The sequence below is a fragment of the Gossypium hirsutum genome, chromosome A10, assembly GCF_007990345.1.
Source record: "Gossypium hirsutum isolate 1008001.06 chromosome A10, Gossypium_hirsutum_v2.1, whole genome shotgun sequence".
Classification (NCBI taxonomy): Eukaryota; Viridiplantae; Streptophyta; class Magnoliopsida; order Malvales; family Malvaceae; genus Gossypium; species Gossypium hirsutum.
The window spans coordinates 26,589,217-26,601,025 of record NC_053433.1 but is presented as its reverse complement, the minus strand read 5'-3'; the positions used below and the strand labels follow the sequence as shown (position 1 = coordinate 26,601,025).

The following is an 11,809-nucleotide window of genomic DNA, read 5'->3' as shown; positions in this document are numbered from 1 at the left end:
ATGATCATTCGAGATGAGGAATGAAAACGAAAGTTGTCAACGAATGATGTGAAAATCGTTGTACTTTTATGATTCAAGATCAATTTAATTATTTCATATTCATGTTATTGCATGATTGAGTATCAAGGTGAGTATATAATGTTGTATGATTGATTTGTTGTGATTATATTGAATATAAGATAATGGACTGAATTGAACAAAACAAAAGTAGTATGGTTTAATTGAAACAGAATGTGAAATGGAAATGTTTGAATAGTTGTGTTATGGTTTTATATTGAATTGATAATGAAATGAATTAATAATGATATGAAAATTGGTTATATAATGTAATTGGAACATTGATTACCCTATTAACTGTTCAAACAGTGTCAGATATAGTTGGCATGCCATAGGGTCGGTATAATGATTAGAAACTATCGTTGCCAAGCAACCGAGTGGTAGAATGTACACATATAGTCATCATTTCCAGGCAACCCGGGTTGAAAGAATAATCAAATTATGAAACCATCATTGTTGGACAATCCGAGGTAGTAGAATGTGCACATATAGGGTATGTTTAATATTGCTTCTAAGAAGCATTTTGCGACAAAAAGCACTTTTGAGACAAAAGCATTCCTAAACAAGCTACTTTTTTAGAGTGAAAAGTGCTTCTCCCAAACCAAAAATTGGCTCAAAAGTACTTTTTTGAGAAGTTGAAATTTTAGCTTCTCCCAAAAAGCACTTTTTTCCCAAAAGCACTTTTGAGAAGTATTGCTAAACTACAACATAGTCATCATTGTCAGGCAACCCAGGATGACAGAATAATTAGATTATGAAAACCATCATTTCTGAGCAACTCGGGGTGGTAGTGTGTACATGTTTCAAAGTCATTGTTGTCGAGCAACTTGGGATGACAAAGTATTAGATTGCTATCTGTTCTAGTCATATAAGTTAGTAGGCTATGAAACATGAATGGTAATAAGATAACTGAGGTGAATGGATTGAATTAGTATGCTTGTATACATGTGATATGTGAAAAGCGAATGTGAAAAACATTCGAATCTGCATTCAATTGATGAATAACGATGTATAAGTTTAATCATATATGTGATTGATATAAAATGAATAATTAAGATATGAAATTAATGGAAAATGGTATGTAAGTATTAGATAGTATGGTATGAACAATCATATGAATTGGTCATGAGATTCTTTTCAATTTGGTATGCTATAAATGAAAGTATTGGTATCTAATGTTGAATAGTATATTGATAAGTTTAAATGCAATGTTTAGTGAATTGGTGTGAAAATTTGCTATATATTTCATGTCATATGTTAATGGAAACTATTGGATAAATTGCATGTGGTTTAGTTAAACGTTATACTTGAATTGATTGTGTTCACTTGGTAATGTATCATTGACTTGAATCATTAAAGTACCATTGAGTTCTATTGCTTTGCGTACGGTTTGTTTATTTCATGCTTAGGTTTAGGTGAATTTTAAAGTCTTGAGGCTTGATTCAACATCCAGCCAATAGTCATCGACTTAACAAAGTTTGAATAGTTCTTTACATATAAGCAAATGACATATACCTAGGGTTGAAATGATTATTAGGTTGCAAATGGTCCATTTTTGTGTAGTTGAGTAATGGATGAATGATATTGTAATAGTTTATGCATGGCTAAAGCCTATTTTGGTTGAATCATGAAATTGAACATATATATAGTGTTGTCATTAAGTTTGTTGATGATGCATATTATGTTAAATGGTAGGTTGAAACTAATAAGGATTGTAATTATTGTGTTTGCTTTGCCTACAGAGTCGTGACATCACCTCATGGATGTCGCGACACTAGCTTTCAACATCGCGACATTCCCTATTTGATGTTGCAACGTCAACTTGGTGAAGTTTAGAATTTTTACATTTTATCCTCAAATGTGAAGTCAACCTACTAATATGGAGGTCATGACATCACACCCCTAAAATCGCGACTCCAGCCTGAAATGTTTCAAAACTTTGCAGTATAATCCTTCATTGGTCTTGGGTTATCAAAAAAGCTTTTGTAAGCTCATATAAACCCTCGGATAGGATAATATATTATAAAATAATGTTGTAATAATCATGTTAATGGATATAATGTGTTACATAAAATAGAAATCATGTTATATTGGATTGTAATTACTTCAACAACGAATGTGGCATCTTGTATGGAACGCCCTGAATAATTTATTTCTATCTATGTAAATATCTGACACAAATATTTTTCTGCTTCAGTGGTTAAGTGTTCTGGGTGTGTGTATGAGGTCTTGGCTTCAAATATCACCTTTGCTAGATTTTGTTATTTTTCTATCCTAGCCTTACACTTGTTGAGTGGGCTTATATAAGGTTGTCTGCTATTTTATATCAAAAAAAGCTATGGCTTGGGTAAGGGATTAGTATGTTGAGGTCTGGTCGATCCTGCGCAAGGTGAATGTTAATTTCTTAGTTACTGATAGAGTTTTGGTGGAGTTAAAATTTGAGGAGTTATGAGTAGTGTGTTAGTGGAGAAAATAAGGATATGTGAATATTTTTTATTTTTTATTATTTTTTTTGTTTAAAGGTTGACGTCAATTCTTCTCAATTTCTTGTTTTTGTTCTTTTCTCCTTTTTGCTATATTACCCTACCTGTTAAACTACTATCGAGTTCTTGCGTTTTGGGGAATTCTGCCTTCTTCTTTCATTCAGTAAGTGAAGTTTGGGTATTCTATAATTTCTAATTTCTAAACGCTGGTTGGTGCTATATCTGTTTTTGACAGAATGGTGAGTAGTTAAGAGATGATTACTGCATATTGTGGTATAGGTGAAGGTGGTGAGCGGTGAGGTTTACTCTGACAGTCTAAGTCGCGCTAAAGTCTGTTCGTGTCATCGGTAAGTCTTGAGCTTTATTTCGGGTTATGTGCCGATTTATAAATTGACTGCTAAATAGGCATTTGAATGTTTTTCTTAGGTTCGAAGGCCTCAGAAGTGTTTTTGCATCAAAACCATACTAGGTGTGTACCCGAAACACAAAACTTGAGCTTCAGTAAAGGTCGAAAGTGCAATTTGTCGATGCCACAGGCGTGTGCCTGACTGTGTGGGTAGTCATGTGCGAGACACGGCCATGTGTTTGACGAGGGCATGGTTGTGCACAAGACACGACCATGTGGTGGTGTAGGTGGGCCCGTGTGATCCACACGGCTAGGCCAGTTGGGTGTGTAGGCCACACGGGCGTTTGGGTTTGGGCTAGGTCGTGTGGGACACACGGGCAATGTTAATTTGGGCGTGTGGGCCCATAATTTTGAAATTTTCCCTAGGGTCGCACGGGTTGTTCCAATTGACTATGGGCCTACTATAAGGTTGGTAAGGGCTAACTATAGATCTGTTAGCCTAAAATTCTACTTTGAGTATGACACTGTTTTGCATGTTAATTATTCTGATGTGTATATATATTTGATATCTACATATGAGCATGTAAGCATGATAAGTCTGAATATAGATATATATATCTGATTGGGTGGCTTTGTATATGTGGAGGAAGTGTTTGGTATGGCGATCATTGTTTATATTCTGGCAGCCTGGCTGCACATAATCTGATATGTTTCGTAATGGCATGATATAGTGTGTAGGGATGAATGGGTGTTTTTAACCCCATATGGTGTGATGGGATGGTTGGAGTTGGTGTGTAGAGGATGGGGTAGGATTCGGTATATTTGTTCTGCATATCTGTTACTGTTATCTGAATTTGTAAAGGACTTAAGTCCGAATATGACGGTGTATGTGATTTATGTATGTGTAGCATGTCTATTTCTGTTGGGTTACACACTGAGTTACGAAAACTCACTTCTATTTGTTTGTTCTGTTCAGGTAATCCACAGACTTAGGCGGATCGATGTGGCGGAGTCTTGCGGTGATCGCTAGACTACGAATTGTCTTTGAATAAAGGTTTTATTTATTTAAGGATTATTTTTAGGAGTTTTGTATTAATTGGTCTTTTCAGACTCTTGGTTTAATTTTTTTGGGGGATGGTTATTTAAAAACATGGTTTTACTAAAACAAAGGTTTTCCGAATTTATGAATGGGTTTTTAAGAAAATAACCTTTGTTATAACTTCAGTTGTAAATTACGTTTTGGCAAATAAATCAATTATTTAATGTTTTCGACAATGGATATAAAAGAATATGAGTTATTAAGCTAAAATGATTTAACGTAACGACTCCGTTTTCAAAACCCATTCTTTGTGACATCTCTGGATTCGGCCATAACGTCTGGGCTAGGTTTGGGGTGTTACACTATACCTCAAACCTGACAATTTGGTCAAGTATGGGGTATTACAAAACTACTATGACCATGCATAATGTTTTCAAAAATGTTCAAGAATATTCTAAACATGACCTAAATGAAGAAGTGGTGACATGAATTTCTACTTAGGTAGTTCTCCAAACATATTATGCTCAAACTTAACCACTAGGATCCTCAACATATTAAATCACAAACAAACAACTTAAATAACAAGGAGTAAGGGGAACTAACTGTTGGATCTAGTTCCCTAAGTATATATTCATTTTGCATACTTGTATTTTTCAAACAAATTAGTTTAACAATAACATCCATTAATTACATTAATACACTTGTATATTGTCTCAATGTTTTTGCATACGAAGCAAAATGGAAGCAAATATTGGCTCACTGGTTATCTATTTAATTAATACCAAGTGGTATTATGTGGTCAAATTGTAATACGATAAGACAACTTGTATTAGTAGATTAACCTAAACATGTCCTTAGTCTAATTGGAAATGAGCAAACTAATTAAAAGACTAATATGTAGTCTATCAAGTCCAAGTAGGGAGATGCTTTGTCTTTAGTATTGGAGTAGATGACTCCTAAAATATAGATATATAGATGTGACTAACTGGACTGACAGTATAACGAATAAGACCTAAGTAAAATAGATCCTAGATCTATTTCTGGATTTATTCACTTATGACTAGAGGTGCTCATGGGTTGGGCTGGGCAAGGTTTGGGTCGGGCCTAAGTATGATATTAATATAATTTATGCTTGCCCAAGCCCAACCCGACCTGAAATATGGACCTAAAATTTTGCCCCAGCTTGCCTATATTTTACAAAAGACTAACCCAAGCCCATTTTATGTTCGTCCATATTATTTTTAATTTTTTAAAAAAATATTTATATTATTTTAATTTAAATACTTTATATATTTTTTATTTATTGAAATTTTTTATATAGTCATCTTAACATTATTTTAATGTTTACTTTAGAGTAGTATTATATATTTAGTATAGGTTTATTTTTAAATATGTTATAAATTACATAATATATAAAAGAGATAAATCTCAAAATTATACATGAACTTTGATTAATTTGGTGCAATTATACATGTGAAACTCTAATTGTGGTTCAAATGTATACTTGAAACTTTAATTTTGTTTTAATCCTACATATTTAAAGAAATAAATACATCAATTTTTTTATATTGGATAAATATAATTATTTATTTATGCAATATTAAACATAAAATGATGTTATATAAAAAATTGTGCTAATAATTTACAAGATTGGATAAAATTAAAATTTCATGTATAAAATTGCAGAAAATCAAAGTTCATGTATACAATTGCACATTAAATCGTAGTTCATGTATAGTTTTGAGATATATCCTATATAATAATAACATAATATAAAGTATTATAAACTTAAAAACAGGTCAGGCAGGGTCGGGCTCGGATCTTGAATGTTCAAGCTCGACCCAACCCATATTTTAAATGGGCCTAATTAAGCTCTTTTCACTACTTATGGAGCTTGTATTCAAGTGATTTTCTATCTTTTAAGTTCATTTTAAGAATTACTTACTTTTCAAGTTAAGTTGAATAAATTGAGCTTTTAGTGTTGTTTTATGACCTTTTAGGCCAATCTAGCTTAAGGAAGAACTGACAAGTTGATTAAGTGTGTAGTAAAACATTGTGGCCAAGAAATTAGTGGACTGCCATAGATGTCGCGACATCCAAAAGAAAAGTCGATCGAATGATCTAGTTATAGGTCGAAAGGTGTTAATTAGGTTAATTGTTAGTTAATTAGTAAAACTTCTGGATCTAAGTTAATCAAGAACACGGAAGTTAGTCATCCTTTTGTCTACTTGAATTAATTGAGATTTTGGTATTTGGATTTTATGTATTTTTGTTTTTCAGTTCATCTCTTTATTATTTTGCCATAATATGATGAGTACATAAGTATCTATTTAGACCTAGGTAGTGTGTTATTCATTGCTAATCATTTAGTTTAAACAAACCTCTTTTGGGTACGATCCTTAGAGTACTTCCAGTATTTCTTTATAATTAACTCTATTACAATTTGACCTGTACACTCGCAGCCACCGCACTTAATTACATATTTCATTGCATAATTCCTAAGCAAAAGGACACGCATGTTGGGGCGCGATCGAGTTGTTGGCGTAGTTGTCAAGGAAGTTTCTGTGTTAAACACAAATTTTAGTAATAATTATATGCTAATTAGGATAAGTAGGAAAATTGAAATTCATAGATACGATATTTTTTTTATTTATCTAAAATTTATTTATTTTATTAACTCAATTATGTTTCTTATTTGTTGTGTATGACTCGAAACAGAAGAGATCTGATCGAGTTTGACCTTGAACCAGAACACACGTTAAGACGAGCATGAACAGCTCTCATTCAGAGAGAAGATCCACCAGTGGCTGATCCACTACATGAAAATCCGTTGTACGAGGACTAGCCCGAGCAAATACCACTAACACCACTAGTAGAACCAATTCCACGGATTGTAAAGCCGATGATAGAGCAGAATCACACATTGCGTGATTATGCAATGCCGGATTTGGATGTTGTGCAAGGCAGCATCAACAGACAAGCCATGAATGCAAACAGTTTTGAGATCAAATCAGCAATTATACAAATGATACAGAGTAACCTGCAATTTTGGGGCTCAATACATGAGGACCCGAATCAACATTTTAAATATTTCTTGCATCTATGCGATACATTTAAATTTAATGGGATCATCGATGATGTTATTCATCTTCGGGTGTTCTTATTCTCATTATGTGATAACGCGTTGAATTAGTTAGATTTGCAAGCTCCAAAATCCATTGGTACATGGGAGGAACTTCCAAATAAATTCGCAGGTTCTTAAATTTCCTTAAATTCGACCCAAATCTCTAATTTTCTTTTTAAATCATCATATTTGCCTAATTTTCCTGCCAATTCGTATACAAAATTAAATGGTACAAATATTTTTATTTAAGTTTAATTGTAAAATATATACTAATATATTATTTTTAATAATAAAATTAGTTGTGAATCGTGTTAAATTTGATTTTAACCTGAAAATTTTCTTTTGCCAACACACATCTCGATTCATGAAATATATATATTTTCATTGAACAACCAAAAATAATACACAAAAGATAGATTTAACTACAAAATTACAAAATATGAACTAAAATGGCATCAAACACCTTCCAACATCCAATTTTTTATTTTCTTTTTTCACTTTGAAGAAGTTAAATTTATACTATACATGAGCCAAGCAATTGAAGCAAACTATTGGTTACACTCACAATCTAACATAAAATTAATTTCTTCAACAAGTGACTTTGGCAATTAAGGAATGCCATAATATCATTGTGAAAATGTGCTGATCACATACAATTGAACTTGATACAAGGGGAATGATCATATACATACATATCTACAAAACTTACAGCTTTATTTACTATCTATAGCGACCCTGAGTTGATTATTTGTATACCATAGGACCCAATTATTATTAATATTTTTTTGTTTTTTTTTAACATCAAACTTGGAGAAAACCCAGTTTGAAACAGGGGTCCCTGCAAAATTGTAGTAGCTTTATTGTTTAAAACTAATTAAATCCAGGATTGGATTGGATAATTGCATTTGAAAGAGTTGACACCACTAATGTGAGCAAAAATATCTGAGGAATCAACCATGTCTTCCTCTTCTTTCACTACCACCTGCTTAAATCAAAGCAAAAGTTCATTATCAATACATATAGAGAGAGAGAGAACTTGGGAATTTTATGAAGAAAAGAAAGAAGACCCTTACTTCATCATCATATTCTTCTTCAGGATTGCTACAAGCTTGCCTATGGGTGTCTCCAAATTCGTCATTTTTTGCAAATCTTCCTCTCACTCGAGGCCTGCTATCGGCTAATGTCTTGCGGCATGCATACTACACACATTTGATTATAAAACATTAGTACTTCAGTCTTTAAATGGTATAAATGTTGATATGAGAGGGAGTTATAGGGACCTTAATTTTCTTGCTGAAGTTCCTTTCATTCCTTTTCTTCATGTACCTATGGATCTTCTCTTTCCTTTGTTCAACAGACAGTTTACCAACTTTGTTGAAAGTTGAATCTTCCAAGCTAGACATCTCTGAAGCTAAAGGAGTAGAGCTGGTTGTTGCCACTCCAACCAGTTGTTGATTGTCACTGCTCAGGCCCTATTCGAAGCAAGTTTACAAATGAATTCAAATGAATAATTTATAGTTGCTTTATTGTACTAAATCGAATGATGAATGTTAAACAAGTACCTACCTGCAAATCTCCTGGTTTGAAAACTCGTTGGACTGTATCAGGGCAAAAGATTCCAGCATTATCACCCTGAAATTCCAAGTCTTGTGGTTGAAGTTCAGAATTCAAAAGAATCCTCTCAGCGAAAACCCCGGAACTATCAGCAATAGTCCCAGCAGGCATGAAACTAGTCATGGGAGGACCAAGAAAGGAGCCTGATGGAGATGAAGAGTTTAAAGGCACATACGAAGGCACCGAAGACAAGCAATCTTCGTCAAAAACAGATGGCAGTGGAGGCCCCAAAAGAGGTCCAACAGTGTCGGTAGTGTACTGTGAGAGCCCCTCAGCTGAAACATCAGGTAATTGCATTTGAGACTGCACTAAAGACAGGTTGAAATGGTCTTGATGTGTCAGAAATGGAGGGACTGAAAAAGATGGAGATTCAGAGAAGTCTATAGAAGCCGAAATGTCATTCCCCATTTCGTCTGGTGAATCAAAGATTATAGACAGATTGTTGTTGTTGTTGTTGTTAGCGGCTGGGGTGGCGACTGTGTTGTTGGTGCTTGTGGCGGTGTTGCTGGTGCTGGTGGTGGTGGTCGGATTTGTATTGCGATTGTTGTTTTGGTAGCCATTATTGAGTTGTTCAATGTCTGGTGGTATGTTAAGATTATTGCCATAGGAAGAGTTTTCATCAGTGATCTCAGAGTTTTGCAGGGTGTCAGAGAAAAGATCATTGTCTGAAAAATAAAAATTTGGACCACTGATGGGGCTTGGTATATCCTCCTGTAAGAAAAAACCATGTTTAGATATCAATGAAAAAACACAGCCATGGATGCTTGAAAGAGATCAACTTGATGGACTTATGAACCTATATAAGATCAATCTCATAAGGAAGATAACCTTATAATAGACATAGTTTCATTTTGTGTATTTATGCTCCACGTGACATGTATCAACTTAAAGCGCGCACACACCCACACACACTACCAAGAAACCCATATTTATGTTTTTCCATGTGAAATGTTGTCTTTAGGGTCTTTCACCAAATGTAAGGGAGAAAAAAAGAAAAAGGAGAGAGAATCACAAATTTAAAAGCTTAAACAAGAAGCATGAAAAGTTTCTTATTCCATAGTGATCAAAAGAAAAGTTGGGACAAAAATGGAGGGGAAAAATTCATGATTAGATTAGGAAGATGATGCTACCCTTAAGAAAATGACACTTTTGAAATGAGAAAAAAAAATATGATTACCCAAAAAAGGGAATTAAATTAGGGTCAGGCAATATATATATATAAAATTTAATCTATTTTTCTGGAAAAAAAAATTGTTAAAAATGATTTTTTTTGATTGCTTATTTGATTCAATTTTGTTTAATAAAGGATAATGGATGAAATGAAGGAAAGCCTAAAACTAACGCAGTGGTATTAATTTGGTCAAATATAAACTTGTAATATTTCACACAAAAGAAGAACTAATGGAAGCTAAAAATAGAAATAAAGTAGGGCCTGAAAATGATTGAACTTAAAATGACATGAAAAGAACAAAAAAATAATAATAAAGAAACAAAAGAACGATGATATATATATAAATCTGTGAAATGTATCCTACGAAAGTATTAGACAAAAACTCACGTAAACCTTGTAATAGTAAGAATGATAACCTAGCCATTAACGAAAAGAATCTTGGTTATGATTTTGAATACACATCAAACAAAAGAAATATTATGATTTTCTATAACATTAATAAAATGCAAAGAAAAAAAAATTACATTCAAGAAGAAATGAGAGAATTACAATGGAAAGTTGTTGTTGTTGTTGTGGATGAATCATGTCTTGCAACATGGTTAATTTCAAACCTTTCCTTTTGAATGTGAAAGAAAAAAAATTACACAACTACTGAATTACACCCCCCTAAGCTTAAAATGTAATAAGACTAAGGTGGAAGAACAAGAAAATTTCATTTCAAATAAGAAAAAGATAAAAGAGGATGGAAGAAAAGAAACAAGGGAACTTTTTTTCTTCTTTCCCTTTTTTTTCTCAGTTCATGGAGATAGAAAGAAAATTTTAAAAAATTTCCTAGTTATGTTATCGAATTATTGGATTTTGAGAATAGAAAAACGTTTGCTAAGAAAATGGAAGGTTTGGGGTGTCAAAACTTAGTTATATATAGGGAGTTTAGGGAAGTTTTAAATATGGGTTTGTGAAAATCCGAGAGTGGGCACTCTCTTCTGCGTCAACACGACAATTGCGATGAACCAAGGGTTTTTTACTCACTTTCAACGTGGATTATTTCTCACAAACGAAAACAAAACCATACAATCATTCTCATTTTACCCTTTACAACTCCAAAGACAAATAAATAAATAAATAGAGATTAGAAATGGCTCACAGGCTTCATATCCGACATAAAAGCTCTTAAGAACATCAGAAGAAGAAGCAGCTCCAACTATGAAACCAGATTGAATGCCTTTTTACAGGTTTAACTGAAAGGAAAAGGGCCTATGTTTTAAGCGAAGGTGGGTGGGTGGGGGATATATATGAATAGGAGGGTTCATTATTTAACTCTACTTATCAAAAGGGTCTAGAAAAGAAGTGCTAAATTCTGGAAATTTTTGCTTGTTTAAGGTAAAACTTGTGTTTTCATGCTGTTTTTGGGTCACTTTTCCACCCCCCCCCCCACTATAGATCCGTGTGGAATAACTTTTCCACATTAAAAAAGTAAATCTAGTTTTAATCTAGCCAAGCTTCCAGGTTAATTTTTTTTTATATGTGCTTTTATCAAATATCTTTCTTAGCTTGCATGGCTATATTTGTTGTCTATAGTAGCATATATAGTCCATAGACCAGAATCATACATACATTTTAAGGTTGAACATATGAGTTAGGTATCCATGTTTTCATATCCCTCCATGTGCCCAAACCTTCCATGATCTTTGCTCTTGAAGGCCTTTTATGCTTCTTTTTTTCCTCAAAATAATAAGTTGGTATTTTCAGTTCTTTGAGAGGTTTTTTAGCTGCATTTGGATGCATGGTGAGAACTTTTTCATCAATCATAAATATATATATATATATATTTTTTTTTTTCCATTTAACTTTAGAACTCTAATATAATAACTCTCACCATGTATCGATTTTATTTGTTGGATTTAATTCATTTTATAACAAGAATTATTATTTTATTTATTCTGAATTTGGGGGTCTTGAAGAAAAATAATTTAAT

General features: G+C 33.1%; 1 protein-coding gene across 3 annotated transcripts; it reads right to left on the bottom strand.

Moving 5' to 3' along the window:
* Positions 1-7,499: 7,499 nt before the first annotated feature.
* LOC121208496 (two-component response regulator-like PRR95) lies at positions 7,500-11,361 on the bottom strand. 3 transcript variants are annotated; one of them, XM_041079270.1, is made up of 5 exons: positions 10,979-11,361; positions 8,616-9,374; positions 8,330-8,521; positions 8,123-8,248; positions 7,500-8,034 (listed from the first exon to the last, which is right to left on the bottom strand). In XM_041079270.1, the coding sequence occupies exons 1-5, from the start codon at positions 11,012-11,014 to the stop codon at positions 7,924-7,926; spliced, it is 1,224 nt and encodes a 407-aa protein (XP_040935204.1). In that variant the 5' UTR covers positions 11,015-11,361; the 3' UTR covers positions 7,500-7,923. The 3 variants fall into 3 exon arrangements, with proteins under 3 accessions (XP_040935204.1, XP_040935202.1, XP_040935203.1); XM_041079268.1 differs by lacking the exon at positions 10,979-11,361 and adding an exon at positions 10,384-10,894; XM_041079269.1 differs by lacking the exon at positions 10,979-11,361 and adding an exon at positions 10,384-10,682 and having other exon boundaries at positions 7,500-8,031.
* Between the last annotated feature and the right edge of the window lie 448 nt (positions 11,362-11,809).